Source organism: Diadema antillarum, unplaced genomic scaffold, assembly GCF_040938485.1.
Source record: "Diadema antillarum isolate AM-2024a unplaced genomic scaffold, OU_Dant_1.0 seq00000725_RagTag, whole genome shotgun sequence".
Taxonomy (NCBI): Eukaryota; Metazoa; Echinodermata; class Echinoidea; order Diadematoida; family Diadematidae; genus Diadema; species Diadema antillarum.
Window position 1 is genome coordinate 178,647 of NW_027271628.1, and position 25,004 is coordinate 203,650.

At 36.9% G+C, this 25,004-nt stretch overlaps 1 protein-coding gene and 4 non-coding genes across 5 annotated transcripts in view; 3 read left to right on the forward strand and 2 right to left on the reverse strand.

Moving 5' to 3' along the window:
* LOC139738145 (chromodomain-helicase-DNA-binding protein 1-like) overlaps window positions 1-5,432 on the forward strand; it is a 58,445-nt gene extending 53,013 nt beyond the window's left edge. The window contains exons 37-38 of the mRNA XM_071648807.1: window positions 3,556-3,690; window positions 5,165-5,432. Of these exons, the coding sequence (XP_071504908.1) occupies window positions 3,556-3,690; window positions 5,165-5,432 (403 nt within the window). The remainder of the gene's footprint in view (window positions 1-3,555; window positions 3,691-5,164) is intronic.
* A 7,577-nt stretch (window positions 5,433-13,009) lies between these two features.
* Trnas-aga (transfer RNA serine (anticodon AGA)) lies at window positions 13,010-13,091 on the forward strand. The gene has a single exon. It is a non-coding gene; the product is annotated as a tRNA-Ser (tRNA).
* Window positions 13,092-15,613: 2,522 nt separating this feature from the next.
* Trnal-uaa (transfer RNA leucine (anticodon UAA)) lies at window positions 15,614-15,718 on the reverse strand. The gene is made up of 2 exons: window positions 15,682-15,718; window positions 15,614-15,658 (listed from the first exon to the last, which is right to left on the reverse strand). It is a non-coding gene; the product is annotated as a tRNA-Leu (tRNA).
* A 1,401-nt stretch (window positions 15,719-17,119) lies between these two features.
* Window positions 17,120-17,268, forward strand: Trnal-caa (transfer RNA leucine (anticodon CAA)). Its single transcript has 2 exons — window positions 17,120-17,157; window positions 17,224-17,268. It is a non-coding gene; the product is annotated as a tRNA-Leu (tRNA).
* Window positions 17,269-24,280: 7,012 nt separating this feature from the next.
* On the reverse strand, window positions 24,281-24,390 carry Trnai-uau (transfer RNA isoleucine (anticodon UAU)). Its single transcript has 2 exons — window positions 24,353-24,390; window positions 24,281-24,325 (listed from the first exon to the last, which is right to left on the reverse strand). It is a non-coding gene; the product is annotated as a tRNA-Ile (tRNA).
* Window positions 24,391-25,004: the final 614 nt, after the last annotated feature.

Consider the following 25,004-nt stretch of genomic DNA (forward strand, 5'->3'; position numbering starts at 1 on the left):
AGGGTAACGGTTTCACACAAAGGCTTCTTTCAGAGAGCTTACCTGCTGTTTCAAAAGAATGAAGCGTTACATAGCTTGAAAGCATAAATGTTGTTCATGCAAGTTGGAATTACCAACTCAAGAACAGATCAGTATACCTGTGCTAATTTTTTTGTGTGTGTGTGGAAAACATTATACTTTGTAAATTATTTTCTGACTTAATTCTGCAGCTTTTCTCCAAAACTTAACTCAATTTTTGTCAATTCTGGGTACTTACATTTCTTGTAGCTCTTAGTTTGGTAGCTGGAGAAGAATGCTGCTAAAAGGATGGTATAGTATTGGTTGAGGTGAGGATTCAGTTTTAAACTCGTGAGGTACTTAGAAACCACTTTATGAAATGTTAAAGAGCATACAATTTTAAGAAGAATTCAAAGTTTATTTGATGAAATCAATTCTGAAATGATTGAGATATCTAAAAACAAATTAAAACAAAGTGATCCTAATAAAAGGAATAGAATTATTTGCTCTTTCGTATTTCATAATAGGTTTTTCATTATTTCAATAAAATCATTACCAACAAACGGAAAGCTGAAGCCCCACCTCCACTGAAACTGCATCATCCCTTCAACAAATTGAATGGAACCATCCAATTTGAATTAGTTCACCCTCCCGTAGATTCATATTCAATTTATCCTTCTATATCTGATTGTGTGTAGCAGAAGATCCTTATCTTATCCTTTTCCCCTAGTGAATTAATGGAATTGTAGAATCTCTCAGCATCACCTCCGTAAAATATGCTCCATTCTGTCTGATCATAGAATGGAAATTTGTATTATACCGCCATTACAAGTTTGAGATTCAGCTCATCGTCTTGTCTTTGTTGTTGTTGTTGATGTCTTAACATTTAAAATTACGAATGATTTATGGCTACCGGTTTCTGTTATCTTGCTCAGAGAATTGTAGCAACTACATCAGTGGTTTTATTGGTAGAAGTTTGGTATGGCTTTGTGTCTATCTCTTATCCTGGTGTGTTAACTACGTGTATGCACCAGTGTTGCTTGTGTGGAATTTCCTCCCCAGATTGCGAGAAGTGTGAGGTAGGGAAAAGGGGGGAGTGTTTATGTATTTTGAATAAACACAGCCAGTCCCCTTTCACCTACTTTATAGCTTTCGGTTTTGGGTGTCACTTTTATAACGTTTTTTTAACCCTCACCTGCAGCTATTTAACTTGTCAGATATATCACCGTGGCTGGCCCATCAAATCTAGTCAAGAATGTTATCACCTTGTTGAGTAATGTAGGTATATTTATTGCCGGTGTAACAGATTTAAAGTCCAGCTTGCCGTTATTCTCAGTGCATCAGGCGTTTAAATAGGATTTACAGGGTTGATTTGGTTCTTTATGCTTTCAATTCGTATGTATTTTAGTATTACTTTACCTGGTAATGTCAGTATTTTTATGTGCTCATTAGATAATGAGTAAAATGTTCTTTGTGCATCTGAGCATGAATTTGATAATTTCAAGTGATTTTTATAGAGTTTTTTTCGTAAAATTTGATGTGACGGATTATGCGTGATATTCTGGAGTGGCAAGGCTTATGTACGAAATTACTCAGGCAAAAAGAAGTTAAAATGACAAGGGATCTTTGCTCAAAAGGTATTGATATTTATCTATGAGTTCTGTCCTGAGAATAAAGAAATAAAAAGATGAATAAACCAGGAAACCTAGGATTTCAGCTTGAACATACTAAAAAGAAAATCGTATCAGCGCCATAGCAGCATGCAATTGTAACAGTCAGTCCCATTTGTATCCTACATCCAGAGTCTTGTCATGGCCCATGTAGCGGAGTAAGCCAGTGCAGGTGTATTTTTGTTATCGCAGTCTTGCATCGTTAGTAGCAAACAGCCACCTCGGTGTGGGAGCCTCTCCCCTTAACCTGCAATTTGGCACTCTGCCAGGTATGTCAGGTGAATTGTACCGATATCCCCCCTGCCCGGGGGATGCATTTTATCCGAGGTGTCGGTCGTGCCGCCATTGGCCCCAAGATATACTCTCATGTAAACCCGGTGAAATTATGCTTTACAAGCACAAAAATAAATAGAGGAAGATTCACTGGTTGCCCCTGTCAAGGCATGGTGCACTGAGGGAGATTTGCAGTTTGTTGTGCCACTCTCCAAGGAGGTGTCAATTCTGATAAAACCTAAATTCCGTTGGATGAGTAACCTGTAGGTTTCACACCTCCATTGCCCGAGAGCTATTGATCGCAGAGAAGATATTTCAGTGTGATATATAAACAGCTTTGTTGGTTTCAATCACTACTGTGTCGTTACGACGTAGATGTCATATTTCTTGTCGGGCGTTTGAAATTTCATCGACACAGCATATTTGATATTTTCTACCAAGAGCTGAGCGAGATACACAAATGGTCGACCATCTATGATTTGCTCTGCTAACATAGTATGAATCACAATGTCCCACGAATCCTAAATTTTATCCTGGTCCAAGGAAACGTAAGAGAGCAGTTCAGTCACGCAGTGACGCAACTGTGAAATACCTTAAATGAAAGAAAGATATTATTCAGAGGGGTGAAGGTTCAGGTGTGAGTTTCTGCAATTTGTCTCCCTCTACAAATTAAATTTGTTAAGATCGCGATCGCAACTGCTGATCTGTAAATTAACAAACCTGTCAGAAAAAAGGAACTATAAAATACCTTTTTGAGAGCTAGAATGTGTGGCATTGTCTCAATCCTGCTCAGGTCTGTGGGGAATGTGTTCTGACATATCATCTAAGACAAAGTAATCCATGAAGATTTGGTAATGTGTTTTTTTTTTAACTCCTACACATTCAGAGTAAAGGCAAAATATTTGAGGATATGTGTAGTTACTTTGGATAGATGTGTGTTTTTATATATTATGCATGTTGCAATGTTCTTACCAACATACACAGTGACTTTTCTCATAGATTTGTCATATTTAGCCCTGTGTTGGTTTTGAGTCACAGCCTTTCGTAACATAAAGTTCGGAACGGGATAAATGCTTTAAAACTCTGTAGGGGATCTTTCCATACTAACTATGTCGTAATTATGCCTTTCATTTGTCTCGTGTTTCCTTCTTGGTGTTGCGTGTGTAATGTTAGTTTGTAGGTTATGATTGCTATGATTTATGGCGAGATTCAGCACATTCTGTTCTTCTCCCGCCAAAATTGAATTTGTTACCATATCTTGGCAAATTGTTTTCCACCAGTTTGTCATTTTTAAACGTTCTGTGAGTCCATTTCTCCCCCCAGCTGGACCTCAGTAATGCTGATTTTCACGAGCTTCACAGAACAAGAAGATCAAGTCCAAGTTTGCTCCCACATGCGAAGGGCAAAATAACAATGGTCTTTACTATCATATACAAACAATAAATCACGTGCAATCATTAAAACTGATTTACTTTCTACACCTTTGTGCATGGATGCAATAAAACTGTCCTCTGCCGAGAGATTTATTGAGAAAGCATGGTCTTTGCTCCCCAGGTTAAATGGCTTTCTCTCTCTCCTCTCCATTTCTTCTCCCGCAATTCTCCCTTCTCTTCAGGTATGGTGCCGGTGATGGGGCGGGAGGTTACAACAGGTCACATTACGAGAATCACAGATTTACTGGCAGCTACCATTCTGGTGCGGGAGGGGGTGAGAGCAGGTATTCGAGGGACAGAGACGATTCGCACGGGAGGTGAGAATTCCTGGCTCTTCCAAGTCCATCCCCCCCCCCCATCCTGTCTCTTTGTGTCTTTTAGTATCTCTATGTATTTTTACACTGTACCTCTGCCAAGGAGGTTATGATTTTGTCAGCATTTGTTGGTTTGTTTGTGTACAATATAACTCAAAAGTATAACTAAAAGTTGTGAATGGATTTGAATGAAACTTGCAGGAAAAGTTGAAAATGACACAAGGAACAGCTGATTAAATTTTGGTAGTGATGCGGGAATTGTTTTGTATTTATGAAGGATTTTTTTTTTAATCTCTTGGCAAATATGTCAATGAACTTTGGAGTTCAAGCTGCATGTATTTGAGGTTTGCATATATGCGCACATGCTCTGCTCGGGCAAGGTGCTACGCAGCTGGAAGCTGATGACGTAGACAAAAGTTTTCTATATTGGAAATTGGGTGATTTTCAACATGCTCGTGTGGGTGGATAGCTGCTTGCCGGAGGTCTGTGTTCTCCAAGTGCTTTTCTAGTTTCAATTTGTTCCTCTGTGTACTCCTTTCGGGCAGGGTACCGTGATAAGGGGAAAGGAATAACCGTGGATAGGGCTTGTCTGCGTGAAGATGATTTGAGATCATGGTGGGTGATTATCACATTTCATAATCATGACGTATGAGTGAAAACCAAAGGCATAAAGGGATATGAATTAATCAGAGGTCAAATCATTCAGAATGGTCAAAACTTGGCTTATCAAGACTGTCCAATTTATGGATGCCTCAGAGATGTTTTGAATTTCTTTCTTTGTGCAGTTATGCTTGTATCATACATATGTTATGCATATTTAACACCAAAACACACACACACACAATTATATATGATTTGCCCTAGTTCTTGCTAGGAAAAAGCAAAAAGAAGAGTCTAAAAAGCTATAAAGGTTGAATATGTTGCCAAAATTGGCTTTTCCATGCATTTTTCTTTCTTTCATGGTCTCTGACTTTATATACAGATAATGTAATGCCACACAACATTATGTGTGTGTTTGTGTGTGTTCTGTATTCATAAATGACTGTTCTGGGATGTCTGACATACAGTACTACAGTACACATGTGAGGTGTGATTTTCACTCTTCAGACCTATGTTGAAATATTGAATTTTAGAGTGCATGCTTTCGCCACAGTCAGTGCTGCTGCCTCAAACCAGATTTTTGTCAGTAAATTTTCTTGTCATTACACCATGCATCACTAACAGAAGTTTCAGCCCTGTACGTTGGTTCTGAAAGTTGTGTAAAGCGTTCAGTGTAGTGACTGGACAATTTCTTGTCATCTGTTCTGTTAATTCCCCAACTGGTAATTTTACAACAGTTTCGCAGGGTTGTAAACTTTAAAATTTTTAAAATGTGTTTACCCCCCGACCCCCGAGTGGGCGTCATTTATACAACAGCAAGGATGCTTTACATCCTGCCCACTTACTGGTACACTTTTCTGTCCTTTTCTCTCGATAGATATGACCACAAGAGGGATCACACATCACAAGGTTCTAATCATAACAGACATTACCATCGGGAGGAGCACCGTCGTCATAGCGACAAGGATGGCAACGGCCACGACGACCAGCCCGGGCACTTTCAGCGGGCGCACTCGGCCGAGGGCAAGAAGCGGAAGGCGGAGCAGCGCATGGACCGGGCGGGGGGCGACCACCACCGGCGGGGGGAGCATCGGGGGGATTCAGGGAGGGGGGACATGTGGTCAAGTGGGGATCACGGGAGGTAACACAGGGAGTGTGGGTTGCGGGGTGGGGGCGGGGTGCGGGGATCTGTAGAAACTTACCGATAGACTTGTGTGTACATAGACAACGAAATCACCTATTTGCCAGGTCAGATCTTAACCGATGTGAAAAGCGGAACACACTGTACAGATTATCATACGTGTTAGGTGTAGGTTCATTGAATGTACTGTGTATAGATAGTATATGACGAGACCCAATATCGAGACTCTTGCTCAGGATGTCGTGAACAACACAGGAACGTATACAGAGACACACAATGCTAACGTCGTAACTCAGTTGCAACCGCGAGAGGTTTAGTTCGCCGTAGAAAACAGTGCAAGCGTACGTCCATTCCGAGTTGAAGCCAAAATTGAGTTGAGGGTGCGGCATATGCAGAATCGATGTGCACCGAGTGATGTAAAAACTATGTTAAACTCAAAAGAGTTCATGAATATGACACAGAGACCAGAACTTCGCAATATCTTTGTACCTTGTGATGTGCATGCAGATAGATGTCAACAAAGAGCTGTTCGTTACTTGAGCCACTTGTCTCTAGACAGCAGGGAAATAATGACGGAAAAATTGCAATACAGTTACAGAGCTTGACACTTGCAAGAAACATTTTTTTACCGTAACTGATGTGCGCTACCGAGCCTCTTAAATGCTCTCATGTCCATTGTTCTGGCACTGTACTCGTTTTACTCACAGAATACCACCCATTTATATCGATCGTCTGTCTTTAACCAAGAAATTCTTGCCTGTTATTGTACCCACCATGTGATAAGTGTTGATGGAGCTGTGTTCGAGTCTGAAGTTCAACTCTGTGTAATCCATTTTCCAGATGATGTGCAAGGCAGGCTTTTCACACTCATCGTCTGCCTTTGCATCTTGAGTCGTTTTGTCAGTCAGTCAGTATCAGACATATCTCATTGGTGTTAACTGTAACCTTATTAATCATCCAGAGCAATTTTTAATCAGTTCTCCAATTACCAATGGAAGACCTTGTCGCCCGTACTTACACTGCATTAAAGTTGTTGCAACTGCTGTCGCAATTTATGTGAAATGCAATTGGGGGAATTTTTGACTGAAGAGGGCCTTAAGTTCCACATACACATAGCACCTCTTTGAGGTAGAAGTCGAGGTTGTATCAAAACAGTCTCATACTTTTAGTGCTCGCTGACAGTGAGAATTTGTTGAGACTTCCAAGAAGTTGACCGAGCTTCACAGAAAAGTATTGTTATTTTCATCACAGGATATCTGTACTTCAGAAAGACTCAAACAAAGTTGTGCAATCGCAAGAATTATAAGAAACACCAAGAATTAAACTCGTGAGGAATTGGCAAGAAATTTTTCACCAGTGTTGCCAGCCACTTGCGATCATACTGTCAAGATAATGTTACATTCTCATGATTTCTCGATAAGACGACATCTGTATAAATTGATAAATTGGATAGGATATGACTGTTTCTGAAAGACCTACATCCTTCTTGGACAGATATATTTGAAAAAGACAGGAGTGATTATAAACCTGGTCCAGCCTAGGTCTTCTTCCGCGAGTCATGTTGTGACTGATTTCTCTCAACATCTCTCCTTTTTTAAGTACTCCACAAAGTGGCACCAAAGTGGATGTAACAGTTGCACGCAATTTGCAGCGTACTTTAGTAAGGGCAGCTCAACATATCCACGCACTTCTGTGTGTGCATTTTGAAAAGCTACGGACAGATGCTGAAGATTGTTTTTAGCATCACAGCTGGGCGTGATTCAAAGACTGAATGATGTGTTGTGTGATTATCAATGATAGGAGCAATGACTGATCAGTGTTCAGAAATAGGTTCGAATTAGGCAGCCAGATCTTTCAGCACTCCCTTTTCCCCCCATGCTCCAAATGCAGCCAGTTTGGTATGTTTTAATCTGTCTTATTCAAGTCTAGTTGTGAAGATGGTTGATGTATAATGGGTGGCACGACAGGTGATGTTCCTTGAACTCATCGTTGTCAGTATGTAAGCATACAGTGGATTGTGGAATATGAAATGTACTTGAAGATCATGATATGAATCTCTGAAAAGATGGAAATATTACATAACTCTGCAATCATGAAATGTACACAGAAGTTGGGGAACTATTTATGAAATTTGTGCTGTATATTTAGAAATACCATTCCCTTTGTTTCTTTCACGCTGAACTGAGAATACAACACAGCTAAAATTGCAATGTAGCGAGAAATAACTAGTGTTATGCAGGAGTGAAGTTGACCCATGTTTATGAACAGTATCAAAGTTGTAATACTAATTGCTCATGCATATCATTCTGAACAGGATTGACAAGATAGTATTGAAACCATTCAGGCATGACAATTATTACCTTTTTTCCCTCCATGTAATAATAGTCTTTCAAACTTTTGCTATTTTATTTTTAAATGGCATGAAGTGTCCATTGCTATAGTAAGGAGACGAAATAGATACAGTAATCTCGCACAGTACTGAACAGTAATGAACTGGTATCATGGCAGCCAGGTGTTGATTAGTGTTCTCCAACGTTAGAATGGAGACTAGTCAAGATTTTGTTAAACTGAGAGCACGCCAGCCTGAGAGACACAGTGCAGCAAGATTGTCTGGCCATTAGGGATTGCTGGCTGTCATTTATTTCAACGACTCTTTGAGGGTTAACCATGGGGTGGTGACAGCTCGTAAAATCCCTGCTAAAGGACCCCTTGTTAATAGCAGCATGAGTTACCTTTCCCTGTTTCAGCCTTTACTGGAGTGCAAGTTCTCTTTGGATGTGGAGGATGCTAAAGATGTTTCCAATGGTCAACAAGCCAACAAATTGCTTAACATAGTTGACTGGAATAGGCAGTGTATTTTCATGTGTGACAGAGAGAAGAGAAATTAAATTGTTGATAGTAAAAGAATTTAATGGAATAATTAGAATATTTGAATATTTTGTATTGCATCTGAGATGGATTTGCACACAGCAACAGAAATGGTGAGAGATTGTTGGAACATTTGTTCATGGGTTATTGTTGGGTGGTTTTTTTTTTCAGATATGCTGCAGACTAACAAACTATTTGATATGTTTTCTATCCCCTGATAATGAATTGCAAGAATTTCCACAATATATTTTGGGGGCAGAAAAGCAAGTGTGGTATACTAACAGGCCAGCAACTTCATGAAAAATTAAAGATAAGGCAAGTTCTTTGTTTTTTACTTCTGTGGGGAGGGGGCAGTGGATTGACAGTATACAAAAAGTGAATGGACGCAAGTGCTAAGGTACAAGATTTGTGCGCCTCATCTTTGACCGAGTGTGAAATCTTCTTCCATTGCATGAGTGAAGACCATACATTATTCGTTTTATACAACACCTCAGCTCATGTCAACAGATGTTGTCCACACAGATTCTTGTATTTAGCACAGACATGGCAACCATTTTCATGATGATGGTGAATGAGTAGCTGCACAGTCACAGTCAGCCGTCAAGTGTATCCTATACATGCGCACGCGAAAGTGATTGGTTGCAGTTGTTCACAAAAATGAGTGACAAAAGTATGTGCTTGCAAGCGCTCTTGTTATTGTCGAGTGCTTGAATGTTTGTTTATTGTGACATCAGAGCTGTGCAATGGTGAACACGTGTTATCCATTTTTTGCTCAAACAAAATGGCACTGCTGACAGCCACAGTGTGCGACTGTACTTTTAAGTGAATGCCACATGATGGGCAATCGACCAATCAGATCCCTACATTCTTTTTAGGTGTTGTATAAAAAGAAATGTTGACAAGTCGTAATGCTTCTGTCAGTGGAGATGTGTTCCATAGGTTTGCACATAACCTGGACTCTCATTGAAAATTGTGGATAATCATACATCAGTTACATTATTCATTTCAAGAATGTTTTTTGTGTAAATTCACTATGAGCGGTCTAAAGTATCCCGGATTATTTGTCACATTGCACCTATGCAACTTCACAGATTTAGAATAGAGCACACCCCTGTCATGGAATTCACATTGATTCATGCACTTTGAATAATGTAACTTTTTTTCAATTACATAAACTCGAATGAGAGCCCACTTGATTTACTCATAACTGGACGAACAGATGACTCCCATTTATCAGCCAGTATTCAACAATCACAGTATCACGTAATTTGCTCAAGTTATAACCTTATCAGCATTTCTGTGGCAGTTTTGTGAAGTGAGACATTGGATTATCTGTATGTGATTGGATGAGGGCCGCAACCCTTGCACATCATAAAGTTAAGACAGATTTCTATGCTCGTGCTATTGAGAGAGCCCTGTAGTTACAAGATGAGACTCAGATTATGCACTGTGAAGTAAAGATTTCTGAACAGTACGTATGTTCTACTTAGCCGAGTAAGATGAATAATGTTTTCCCTTATACAAACTGTCAACATGTTACAAGCAATGGTGTGGACTCATGTAACGTGTGAAAGTTTGTGCACTGCATAGTGCTACAGTGATAGAGACATCAGTTAAAAGCTTGCTGTTTCTCACGTGACCTAATAAGTAGGGGTACACTCAGACTGTTGATACCATCTGGAAGTGAGAAAATTAAGACTTGTATTACTGTGTTGTTTCAGGGCTTCATTGTCACAATACAGCCACTTCGCTGAGCTGCGAGAATTCTGTTAAAATCCTGCATATCAAAGCCCATTGAAATACAACTTTCTAGTTTGCTTTGTTTGACACATTTTAATACAGAACTAGACCGAAAGATCAGGCCGTGTTTATTGTCTGGGATTTGTTACATGAAACTACGTCTGGCTTCACAGGATCCCTTCCTATAACCATGAGAGTCAAAGAATGTTATAAAACTCCTCCAAGCAGACAAATTTCTCCGTCTAATACAGAGCCTGCGATGTGGACGCTGTGTAACCCAGATCACACACTAAGCCAGAGTCTGAAAGCTTGTGTCTGAAAGTTTTGTTACCCCTTTACTTGTGTTGCATCAAATGTGTTTGGCGTCTTCTTGACCCGTGTCGAGCCTCGCACCAACAAGCTTCTCATTTTTCGTCTCTTTGCTTCTGTGAGTCAAGGTGTCTGGTCTCTCTACAGTACGTTCATCGTACTCTACAGAAACACATTTACTCGTTTTGATATTAAATTTTTAAAAAGGGAAAGATTCGGAGTGATGAAAACATGATTATTCCGTGAGCTTGCAGTGAAGCTTGCCGCATCTCTGGACATAACCCCCCTCTCACTATTTCAAATCTAATTCCGCTTTTTATGTTTGTATATTTTGTTCTGTGCCAACCTTGAATGGTGTTCACCAAGCGATTCTTTTATATTCTGTGTGTATGTGTATGTGTGTGCACGTGTGTTGTCAAATGCTTGCTGATTTGTTTAGTGTTGTGTAATAAGCATCTCCTGACTGTGGCTAATCACTCAATCTGCAATCAAATTGCAGCACTCAGATGTTGAATCAGAAATGGAATATGAGCATTTGTATATCTTGTGTCTAGAAAGGGGCCTGCTTAAGAGATAGGACTATAACTTGTCTATTTGTGTACAGTTACATGTGGTCATTGGTGTAATCTACAGACCAAGTTTGTGCATATTGAGCAGAGAACTTATTTTGCTAAATGGAATGCAACTGTACTTGTATTACAAAAATGCATCCCAACACAACGTAATCAATGGTCTTATTTATTTGATTTTCCACAAGGGCATACTTTGCCCATTAATAGTTACAGAGGTGGCAAAAAAAGGAGTGCAAAACTTTCATCAAGATTAGAGAATGCCCCTAATCATGCAGGTATTTTAGCAACAATGTGCGAGGATACAGAGCTGATAATCGGTCACGTTCATGTAGCATACACTTTCAACTCTACAATGTGTTGCAGAAATATTTCACATGGCAATGAGAAGATTCTGTGTCCTAATGATGTGGTGTAAAGAGAGTCTAGAATTCATGATTTATACCAAGAGGAGAATCTTGTCGGCCTTGATACGTAGTGTCTTTGCTTTGTGTCACGTGATGTGTCGTTTTCTTGTGTGGTGGATAAAAAACAAGTAACTTTTGGTAGCTGCAAATAAACGTCTTGTGCAGGTGAGTTTATCAGTGTTGTAAATGTAAATACAAATTGTGTATGAAGCATTGATGAAATACCATGTTGTATATAAATACATGATGTACATGTGAGACAATGTAAATGCCAGTGGCTTGGCATGATCTCTCGCTTATTCATAAATGAAATAAAATAATGCAGATACATGGAACACAATGTGAAGCTGTGAATTTTCAGTCTTTTTCTCTGGTCTGTAATATTACTCTTCTGAACATCTACACATTGCTATACTACAGTGCACTCCCGTAATAACAGACATGGTTATAACGAAATTCCGGTTACGACAAAATAAAAATTCGGGCCGCAACATTATCCTCTCTCTCTTTTTTATTGTTTATTTGTTTGGTTGTAACGAAAATTTCGATATAACGGAAAAAAAATTGCCGGTCCCGAGGACTTCGTTACAATGGGTTTCCACTGTATCATGGAGCCCAGTCTGATCAGGTTTTCAGTACCCCTGCTGAAGTAACTTTCTAATTTTAATCTAATTTTATTTTCTAATCTTTGCTCTTGCTAGCACAAGGTTACTACATCTCCATTTAGTATATAGTCTGTATGTATATATATATGGATCCCCATATATATGTATATATATATATATATATATATATATATATAATCCGCACAAAAATACCCACTTTTACAGTTGGATATATCGTATAAACATGTAGATATATTATACATTATACATAATAAAGACTTACATGTACATTTTTGTGCCAATCATATAAATATAAACATAAAAACGAGGTAGATTTCTCACCTTTCCAAATCTTCCGATTTATTGTGCACACCAGTGCACATTATCATGCCATGGATTAATATATTATTGTCTATGATTTGAATGTAGGGCTATAGGGCTACCTGTCTGCAAAGTGCAAACCATGTGTAGGACCATCGGAATCCATACAGCATCCCCTTTTTTTTGGGGGGGGGGGGTGGATTTTTGTGGGTGTTTTTTTTTTCTGCTCACTCACGTACCGTCGAACGCCACACACAGTGGGGCTAAATCACAGAACTTCACGTAGGAAAGCCGCCGTAGTATTAGGCCTAACAGCACACGCAGTGGTGGGGCCTATTTTACGTGTATGCCAATCTAGTCAGATGTGATGTTACATATAGCTGGAAGTTACATATAGCTCGAACGAGTTCCAGTGTTATTCGCTCTTGACTTGTTGTAGACAGTATTTAGATCTAGTATCTGTTACTTCTGTGACAAGACAGCTTACTCTTGGTCAATGGAGGCGAGACACAGCCATGCAAATTCTGCAAGGTATGGGACTAAGAAAATGAACGTATACTCGACTTTATAGTAATACTGAATAATCATTATGTTGATTAGAAGACAGTTATGTAATTTTGAAAAGTCAAAAATGTAGAGGTAAATGATGGAAAAGTAGCGAGAAATGAAGTAAACATTTTAAATGTAAAGAAAGAATAGTTGGCATGTCATTAAGGAGCCATACTGACTATATAAAGCTAAAGACGACACGCTCGTCAGCAAGTAGTCGTGGCCGAGCGGTTAAGGCGACAGACTAGAAATCTGTTGGGGTCTCCCCGCGCAGGTTCGAATCCTGCCGACTACGATATTTTTTTTTTCTCTCTTTTTTTGTCCTTTTTTTTTTTGAATTGATATGTTACTCATATACATAATACCACGTGCTATTAATCATGCTTAAATTCAAATACACATTCCAAGGGAACTATGCATGAGTTCAATGAGTCAGATGTTGCCAAAGTCATGGTAAATTTCAAACTACATGTATTATAGGCTATGACCTATTTTTTTTTTTTTTTTCTGAAAGAGGTTTTTGTTGGTTCTGGTTCAAATATAAAAAAAGAAATAATAATAAAACCTGTTTGGACCTATCATCAAACGATGACAAAACATTTCATCCATAATATTACAATATGAAGTATATATTGAAGATCATTGACTATTCACTGAGTGCTCTCTGTTGTTCACATTTTGCTATATAGGCCTATATAGGCATTAACAGTGGCGGATCCAGGCGAGGGTGCACCGGGCGTCCCCCCCCCCCCTATTTTTTGTTGTTAAAACAAAAAAAGAAAAAAAAAGAAAAAGAAAAATAGGGGAGGCGTCCCCTCTTTACGGCACCAATGAATCATTTCATAATCGTTAAGAGATATCTTGAGATACCGTTTTCTTTACATAGGTCTGATCTTGTTGTCCGATCAACGATGAGAAATATAGAATATAAATACATCCAAATGTCAGATCGATGGGTCAGTTTACGAAAATGGAAGAAAAACAAACAAACAAAAAGAAACACAATGTTATGTACAATGTATGTATTATGTATGTATATTATGTATACATTTATGAAATACCAAATGGTCACCAATACCAATGGCCAGAAGAAACGGCGACACCATATCAAACCTTATACACACAATTATTGTGGGTTGGTGTCTTTTTTTTGGGGGGGGAGGGTCCATAAGATAGAATATAACTAGTCTATATTTTACGCATACAGGAGAATTTTAATCAATTTGTTTTGAGATAATGACATGTTCGGGACTTATTGGCGAAAAATTACAAAATTCGGGAAGACCAAAACTCGACGTTTATATAAGACTGTCGCGATTTTATATGTTTGTTTTTCCTCTATTTCAAAGATAACTTGAACATGGTTTTTAGTTTCTCTACAGTTAGGTCCTCTCTCTCTATTATGAATATTGATAGGGCCTACTGTCAGTAAATAACTTTTATTCGACCATTTTAAATTTCACCCCAGTGAATGTATTTACAGTACAAAATTCAGAGACCATCCCCCTCCCCCCCCCATACGCGGGCATGAGCACATTTTCACGCACATAAATATCTATCTATCGTTCTGTCGCTCTGTCAGTCCATCCTTCCATCCTTAGAATTCCATTACAAAATTTATCTGTTGGTCTGTATGATTATATCTGTTCATATAGGTACACGTATCTTCAAACAGTTCCATTAAATTTGAAACCCACGACAAGACTCATATAAGATTGCGTTATACATGTAATGATTACATGAGTGTACTTACTTTGTCCAAATTGGAACCAATAATTGCTGCTATCACCAAAATGCCTCATGGACAGGCATTTAGTGTGGTGCAACGAGAAGCAGAGAATATTGCATTATTTTGTCTGTTTTCGATGTGTAAGAGCGCACATCTTCCCCGTAATTCCATGTCATATTCATTTAGTACACGTCTTTGATTTTTATCTTCAAGCAAGCACTACACACGGCTTAACAGATAGATTTTTCTTCATCTTTGTGAAGAGTTTTCTTTATTTTGATACTCATAATCACATGTATTTTGGTTAATTTACGTTTTTGCAGTCAAATTACAAATATGTTCTTCTTATACATGGTATATAATGTTCTCTATTTATTTGATGGAATAGAAAATAATCTGAACTTGTACAAAAGACAAAAATAAGAATTGATCGAACAAAACCACCACTTTGAATAACTTAGTGTAGCTATCCCTAAACTAACTGAGAGTATGTGTTCTGGATGAATGATTATGACAGTTTTAATGTTCTTAAGTTTCAAATGTTTTTAAGGAACAATGATGATAAAAATTGCAAACACATATTATGTAAACAAGAGAATATGTAATGACGTCATTGGTTAACAAAATGTTCCACTGACTGCACACAAATCGTTCCAATTTTCATGACATTAACAACAGTTGAAATTTGGAAAGGATTTATCCATTCTCTCGAATCATTGTGGAGCTGTATTAATCTAGCACTAATGATTCTCTAAGAGGGAATAAATATTATTTACCAAAGAATCGTTTTCATTATTAGTATTGCTTTCTGTGGAGTAAAAAAAAAAGAATTTGGAGAGTTATGACCTATAAGAGAATGCTTCGAAGTTTGCGAAAGTGACTGCGACCAATCGGGAACCTAATGAAAATTAATGTTATATACAATGATATTTTTTTTGATATTTTTTTTTTATATTTGATATTGAACGAATATCTATATCTATACCTAACTACAGATGTACAACAATCAAATATGTAAAGACATTGCACAACAGATATATTATTATCATACACACACAATCATACACAATCAATAACAGGAAAAACAACGTAGTCGACGGGAGTCGAACCCGCGCGGGGAGACCCCAACAGATACCTTTAGCGTTCAATGCGTCTACTTAAGTCTGTCGCCTTAACCGTTCGGCCACGACTACGTCAATTTAGTGCACTTGCCACTTTCACACAAAATATATTTATACCGCTTTCGTACATAAAACAGTTTTGCAACGGTTACAAAATTTTGGATGGTTTGCACGAATAAGCCTGAAAATACAACGAATGTGTTCATCACAGACGAGAGCGAGTACTCGATTGGACCTGAAGTGAATATCTACGACAGTTTGCATGAAATAGGGAATGAGCAAGACTGTGTCGGCCGTATAATTAACTAAACTGCTAAGTGCGATGATAATATATGCAAATATTTGCAAATAAATGCGTCTATTCGCCAAGATATTGCGAAACCCCCGAATTTAACAGCCTTCAATGTCATCACCGCACGGGTTTTCCCACTGCGTTGTTTGACATGTTTGATGTTATTGATCGGTTATTTTGCCCCAACCCATAACCATGTCAGCTCGGGGCTAGTAAAGAATTTAAGATCGATGCTTAACAGCGACGTGACAACTTTTAAACTTTCAAACCAAATGCAATCTGTGATCACAGCATTAGTCTATACAGGAAGAACTATTAATTCTTTCATAAATTATATATTTATACACAAAAAATAAATCGGCATTGTGAGATAGCATCGCTTGACAATTTTTCATGAACTGGAGTAGAATACCGCACAATATATTATTCAAATTGACAGGTATATTGACGTGTAGTAAATCAACTATTTTGTTTGTCACTGGGCAACAACATTAATTACTATTACAAAGACAAAAAAGTAAGAAACCATGCAAAAACTACTGAAGCTACTACAGCATTATGCAAGAATTTCATTAAGATAAAAGTGCGAAATTAAGAGCAAAACAAGTCATGAAGCATTGTCACGATAATATTGTTCTGAATGACTATCATTTTCATTGTTTCATTGTTGTAAACATCATCAATATCAGCATTCTGAACGGTACAATAAATACTAACTACATTCATGTTACAGGGTCAACTTATTACTCTGTAGATAGATGGCAAGTGACGTTTTATTTCAATTACTATAATGATCGGTTGACACGACAAAGCAAACCCCGGCTATGGGACGAAAGAAACGAACGTTATACAGTGTACAGGATTTTCAATGTACCTAATGAATCGATATCCAAATTACTTTCTTTACTTAGATTTCATCAATCTGTAGTGATTTCTAATTTCAACTAAGAATAATCATTAATGAATCACATCAATCGCTGTGTTCTGAATTTGCAATGACTTGCAATAGTAAGCGTGTTCTCACTTTCTGTTGTATAACTGTCACTAACAATTATTATTGCATGCACCAGGGTAGAACTTCACCGAGTAGCATTTAATTGTGTTGTAACCATGCAACAAAAGAATGACGAAACGATGAGGTATTTAAAGAGCTTGGTTATCTATTGCAATAACACAAAAAAGTAGTCGTGGCCGAGTTGGTGAAGGCGGTGGACTCAAGGTGGGTGAGAGTGTGTGAATAATATGTTGGCACTGCTCCTACGATTACTTTAGAGAAAGTTAAGGATTCCATTGGGAGTTTCCCGCGCGGGTTCGAATCCCGCCGACTACGACACTATTTTTATGTATCATTTTTTTCGGTCTGTCTTATACATGGTATATGTCGGAAGCTCTTTCTGGCCATTCAAGGAAATGCAGCTTCTGGTTTAACTGGTACCATGCAGACCACGGTATGCTCCTTGAGATTTTGGGCTAAATCCTTTCAGGTAAAAGTTCAAAAGTCATCAAAGTTGGCTATAGAATATAGCACTTCTTATAGCTGACCCTTCATCAAGAAATGTCCAGTAGAAGACTTTATTGGTAGGAGGGGGAAAAGAAATAGACGATAATTATAGCGAAATTATAGTTGTAAAAGGAGAAAGGTCAACATCGACGGTTATCGCACTTTGATTAAAAATTCTATTTTCAGCTAGGAATGTCTGTTGGTGATAATTATTAGAGCCTATATGGTCTGAAGGATAGATAAGGTTAGCTGCCTGAAAATGCATTGGTGAAAGGTCAAAGGTCAAAAATCATAATTTAGCTGAAATGTGATTTGTCTGGCCCTATGATACTGCCAAAGTCCTATCAAAATCGTCGGTAATGTTATTTGGTGTTATGTACTGTATATAAAATCGGAAAATGTTCTTTGATACTCAGAGGGTTATTAAGGGTCAATTTTCTTGGTGAGTGGACGAGATCAATGAACTTTATATTACAGAGCCCTCGAAGAGCCATTATAAGGCAAGTAGGCCTACTTGTGATGCAGTGGTTGAGTTAGAAGGGGAGGCATTCGATCCAGCTGACTTCGCGACAGCCAAATTGGTACAATTTTTTTTTTGTTTCAGACTCGATTGTGACAGACGACGAACATTTTCCTATTGGGAAAGGAAATTTGTTAGAAACACTGAAATTTAAATATCATGTTGAAAAAGGAAGGATTGGTGTTCTTTTCAGTTCAAGATATAGTGACGTCGACTCATAAATCTTTATTTTGTGATCTTTATCCAGTGAGAGGTAGCATTTTATGACTCTTCATCACAAAGTATACATTATGTATCATGTATGCATGTATAATGTGTGTGTGTGTGTGTGTGGGTGGGTGTTAGTGTTAGTATTAGTGTGTGTGTGTGTGTGTGTGTGTGTAGCCATTGTCAAAGGGGTGAGTGCCTAAAAGTATGAATATATCGATCACAGATTTGGTTTTAAAGCTGTCGCGTCGATGTGAAATATCGATCTTATTCTTTATCATGTAAATGAAGGCATAAAGATTCGGTCACGAGCTTCGTGGTATGAAAGTGGAGAAAGGGATTCACGATATTTTAATCAGTTAATGCACAGGAATAAAAAGAGAAGTATTATTAAGAAATTGAAGATATCGGAGGGTGTTATTTGTAGTGATGAAAAAATCATAGCTGAAGAAATCGGGAATTTTTATAGAAGATTGTATACCACATTAGATAGAAAGGATATAGAAGACTGGGATGAACTTTTTTTTTCTAGATTTACCAAAATTAAAGGAGGAATCTCGAGAATATTGTGAAGGTTTGATAAGTAATGAAGAGTGTATAGAGATATTAAAAGAATTAAAATTAAATAAATCGCAGGGGAATGATGGTCTGACACCTGAATTTTATAATATAATTTGGCCGGAGATTGGAGGAGTATAGTAAGAGAAGCCTTAAATGAGGCATATGAATTAGGGGAAATGTCGTCTTCACAGTAGCAAGCAGTAATTAAGTTAATTGCTAAGGATGAGAAAGATCCTTTTTCATGGAAGAATTATAGACCGATATCTCTTCTTAAAGGACAAGTTCACCCTCATAAACATAAGGATTGAGAGAATGCAACAATAATAGTAGAACACATCAGTGAAAGTTTGAGGAAAATTGGACAATCGATGCAAAAGTTATGAATTTTTTAAATTTTTGTGTTGGAACCGCTGGATGAGGAGACTACTACAGCTTGTGAGTCATATGCGTACAACAGTATAAAGAAAATGTAAAAGAAAATTCAACATATTTTTACTTTTTTCGCATAATAAAAGAGCACTTGACTTGCCTCTTTCTAAAGGCGGGGGGAATAATATTACCCATAACATTTGTCGGTAACGAGTCAGGGGAATGTGTACTTTTTTCAAAAGATGGAATTTTGTGAAATTCTCTTTATATTTTCGTTATATTGTTGTACGCATGTGACATCTAAGTTATACATACACTGCAGTAGTCTTCTCATCCAGCGGTTACTGCACAAAAACTTCAAAAATTCATAACTTTTTAACGGATTGTCTGATTCTCCTCAAACTTTCACTGATGTGTTCTACTAATATTGCTACATTCTCTCAATCCTCATGTTTATGAAGGTGAACTTGTCCTTTAATGTAGATTATAAGATTTTAACAAAGATTTTAGCTAAACGGATAAAGGAAGTTTTGAATGAAGTTATTTTGGGAGATCAAGTAGGTTATATTGAGGGAAGAAATATTGGGGAAGCCATTCGAATCATAGATGATATGATATTTCATACATCTTATTATAATTTACCAGGGTTTTCATTGGCTATAGATTTTGAAAAGGCTTTTGATTCTATTTCCCATCGATTTCTTCAAAAGGTTTTGCTTTCTTTCGGATTTGGCCCGTCATTTCAAAAGTGGGTACAAGTTTTGTATACAAATGCTTTGAGTTGTGTTTTGAATGAGGGGGTTTCTACCGCTTATTTTAAAGTGGAGAGAGGTGTTCGACAGGGTGACCCACTGTCTCCTTATTTATTTATTTTATGCATGGAAATAATGGCGCATAGATTACGAAGAGATAATTCTGTACAAGGAATAAAGTTTGGAGATGAGGAAACTAAATTAGTTTTATATGCAGATGATATGACTATTTTTATACGTAATGAGAAATCAATTTATAGGTTAAAGATGTTGTTTGAAGAATTTGAAAAAATGTCGGGATTAAAGGTAAATATGGATAAGACCAAAGTATTAAAATTGGGATCATATCAGCATTTGAAATTAGATACTAATTTTGGAAAAACAGTTGATTTTGTGAAGATACTTGGGGTTTTTTTTCTTTAGATAAGGGAACGAAGGAAAATATGAATTATAAAGAGATTTTGAGTAAAATAAAAGTTCTTTTGAATTTCTGGAAACAAAGAGATCTAACTTTGATGGGAAAGATTCAATTACTTAAAGTACATATTTATTCAAAAGTTATATATCGAGCTTCTCTCACTCCAGTTCCCAGGTGGGTTTTTGATTCTTTAGACAAATTGGTTTTTGATTTTATATGGAAAGGAAAAAGAGATAAGATTAGAAAAAATATATTGTTTTTAGATTATAGACAAGGCGGGTTAAAAATGATGAATTTTGTTGATTTAGTTAAAGCACAGCTAGTTATGTGGGTTAAGAAACTTCTTAATAAAGATGAAAATATGAAATGGAAGCAATATTTTAATTTTGTTACGAGAGACAAAGGAGGAGAATTTATATTTTTGAGTGATTATTTACCAGCGCTGTTGAAAGTGAAAGCTCCATTATTTCATAGGGATTTATTAGAAGTGTGGGTAAATACGAAACAAATGAGAAGTAATGTCAGTAATAGTTTGTATAGTGGTAATGTTATGATATTTAATAATAAATATATACGATTAAATAGAAATTGTATATATGATGAAAATATGTATAAAAAGGGAGTTTATAGATTAAAACATATATTAGGAAATAATGGTGAATTGAAATGTGATAGATATTTTAGAGATTTAGGTTTAGGAGTTAAAGATGTTTTTTTTGTTAAGATGTATTTATGAAAATATACCAATGGGTTGGAGGAGAAATATGAAAGAAAAAAAAAGATATTTTGGAAACTGATTTTATTATTGGAGGGAAAACAATTGATATTAGCAATTTAAGATCAAAACAAATGTATTTGCAATTTTTTAAGGAAAAAGAAAGTGCAGTATCGATTTTTGATAGAATTAATCAAAATTATGGGTTTTCTGTTAAGGAGATACAAAATATATTTTTAAGGCCAAGACAATGTACATTAAATAGCCGATTGAGTGAGTTTCAGTTTAAACTGGTGCATGGTATTGTTTATACAAATCCCCATCTTTTCAGGTTTGGTTTTACTGCAAGTAACTTATGCTCTTTTTGTGAAAAAGAAGAAGAAGAAACATACAAACATTTATTTTACACTTGTGAGCATGTGAAATTAATCTGGGAATTATGTGAAGAAATGATAGAGGATGTTGATTTTAAAAATTGTACTTGGGAAGAAATTCTGTTTGGGTGGAAGGAGGATAATAGGGGAAAACATCAGTTGTTAAATCATATTCTAATTTTGGTTAAATATTTGATATTTAAAAGTAGAGAATATGGAAAGCCGCCCACATATAATGAAATAAAAAAATAATATTTTAGAGGATAGATTTGAGGAAAAAAAATAGCATCAATGAGGGGAACTTTCACCATTCATTTCAGTAAATGGGAAAATTTGAAAATAAGTATGGAAGGACCCGGAGCCAGATGTCCACGGGGAAGGGGGGAAGGGAGAGGAAGGGTAGTTGGGAGAGGGAGGGGGAAGGGGAGGGGGTGATTAAAGGGAATATCGATTCCATTTGGTTGTATATCAATTTTATTTGGGTGTATATTGATGTGTTAAATATTCTTTTCTTATGAAGCACTGTTATGCTGAAAGTACAGCTCCATTTAATATAGATATTCTTTTTTTTTAATGAATGCACTGTCATGCTAAAAGGACAGCTCCATTTGATTTTAATGAAAGTAAGTAAGCAGTGTATGTTATTGTTTTGTTTTTGTTTTTTTCGGTGCATTGTATATTCTTTACGAATGCACTGTTTCTGCTGAAAGTACAGCTTGGCTTGATTTCATTATAATTGTGTTTTGTTGAGTCGTGGATTCTGTAATACATGTGATTCGATTTGTCATGAAATTATATTGAATATGGAATCAATAAAAGATTACGGGAAAAAAATTGTCGCTATGGGTTGGGGCAATAATTATAATAATAATCACTAGCAATGCAGGGAGGAAAACCCATGTGAGATCGAAGAAATTTAGGTGATATCAAAGATTTTAAAATTCACATGACACAAAATGAAAGAGAAATTAAATAGTGACAACAAAGTGACCAAAATAAAGACGTTTACTATTCCACGCATGTGAGCCACACACGTTGCCCTTATAAGGAACATTATTGTACAAATTACAAACTCAATTATACAATTTTGATTTCAAATGTTAAACAGTAAACATAGCTAACTTATATAAACAGCAGATCATGTAGATTTAAAAAAAAAAACAGGCAACTAAGACCCAGAGTTACTGTATAACTTTTCTGCCCAAGAAAAAAAAAAAATCTTCTCTTTAATTTTTTGTAAGTCACCCGGTGTTTTGTTATCACCGTAAGAATTTTTTTTAAAAAATTGCATGCAAGTATTTTTTCGCATTCCTCGCGCAAGCGCACAAAATGACGTAGTCGTGGCCGAGTGGTTAAGGCGATACATACTTGAAAATACCCTACAGTGAAAGAATGATAGGCTTTCTGTTGGGGATCTTCTCCCCCCCCCCCCCCACGCCCGAATCCCGTCGACTACGTTATTTTTTCCCCGCTGTTGATTGTGTAATATATAAGCATATACATGTATCAAGTATCATTAATAGTATCTGTTGAACATTTATTTTGACACTCTGTATTCACAGTAATGTTATAGATACACACCTATCTGCCTATAGTAAAATCAAACAAGAGAGCTGAAAGGAGAAATTCAATCAAAGCAGATATAATTAAGCTTTTGGCAATGCCGAACATTTTCATTCTTTTTTGTTTGCTTGTTTTTTTCCTTCAAAACTGCAGTATTCAACATAGCCATAAACATAATGGTTGATTTCTCCGTTGTTGTATAAAAGTAATAATTTTTTCCCCTTTTGTAATCGATAAATCCCCTTCCGTCTAAAAGTCATCAGTTCTAATAACAATGGTGATGCAAGGGACAAATGCTCTTTAAAGTTGGGTCTTTCATGTCAACCATGTTCGATTACGTCATTACTCAATAATATATTTCATTACGGGTCCTTAAAAAATTTGAATCTTTAAAACATCCCAACTTTTATATTCAGCATATATAGGCCTACACTTTCTTTCTTTCTGTTTAATGGATAACCACACTAAATAATAAAAAAAAAACACTTTTTTTATCAACAGAAAGTAATAAATTGTCTTGAGTAGGTACAAATCAACCTGTTGGCCGCGTTTATCGCTTGCTTGAGAGTACGAATATGGCCTCACATAGTTTAAATGAATGAAAATCACATAAAATTATGAAAATGAATGTAATACGCTGTAACCTATCAAAAAGAAACGAATGTGATAATCCGTGCTTCGTAATAGTTCATATGGTGTGTTTTTTTGGTTACATCGCTCGGTTCGGACAAAGTGAATACGTGTTTACAAAGCAGTCTTAGAATCTAATAGAGCAATTTGTTGATTCCTGTAGGAATAGATAGGTAGACTAATAGCTATAGATAGGTGAGATGATGATGGAAGGATGGACAGACAGAGCCACAGAACGATAGATGAAGAGAGAGAGATAGATAGAAAGATTGCCCACGTTTGCGCTCGTGAATTTCGTCCTACATCTATTCAGCAATGGTCGAATTTACGGACAAAATAATATCATAAAAGACAGTGATAGAGAGAGGGTCTGCTGTAGAGAATCTGGACACCAACTTCAATTAGGTTATAATCTAATTGGACTAGGAAGTATATACTTCCAAATAGAGCAAAACTAAACATATACTGAATCGTGAAAGCGTTACATCGAAAGATACAGAGAAAGCTTTGGATATTTCAGTTTTCTTAGAAGTTTTCACAAAATACTGATATCGGTGACGAGTATCCTATCATGCTTACTGCATATATGGCATCATTCATACTTCATCTGGTATTATATTATATGCAATATAATCTCATTCATGTCTACATTATACAAATAAAGTAGCAGACATTCATGTACGCATTGTTCATGCATTCTGCAGAGGCGGGACAAGTCGGGAAAATATTTGCCGTAGTCGACGGGACTCGAACCCGCGTGGGACATACCCAACAGATAACTCAGGGAATCATTTTCTCCTATGATATAAGTCTGCCGCCTTAACCAACTCGGCCACGACTACACTTCTTTCATTGCATTCTTTGGAGTGGTACGGGAAATATATAAACCACTTAATGCCACGACTTGCTGTAGTCACAGTTACAAAGCTCCAAAATGTTTTCCCAAACAAGCTTTGAATTAAAAAAAAAAGATGTTTGTAAATCACCGACGCAAACCTGCACAACTACGACCACTTAGGAATAATAGGTGACTGGTCACATGGAACAAAAAAAAATGCAAAAATGATCACAGGCACAAAATCATTGTCGACATAAGTATGTAATTTCGATTTTTTAAAGAATCCGTCAAAATATATTCATATCGATTCACACAAAAACTTGCCAAGTCCAAAGAGACATGTTACTGCCTTTGCTATTGGGGGGCTTCCCCGCAGAGTTATTGATTGTCTCTGATATGCCCTTCCCCTAAAAAAGAAAAAGCCACACAGCTTAAGATCGATGAATTGCAGCATTACGATTAACAAGATAGTATTGTACTGACAAAGGGATATGTTTTATGACCATTGCTTACTCAATAGTGAAAGACTATCGCCATACTCAGATCATGGACCCATGCACCTCATCAGACACTGACAACTCCCGGGACTACTTTAGTACGTCTGGCTCTGCAGCTCTA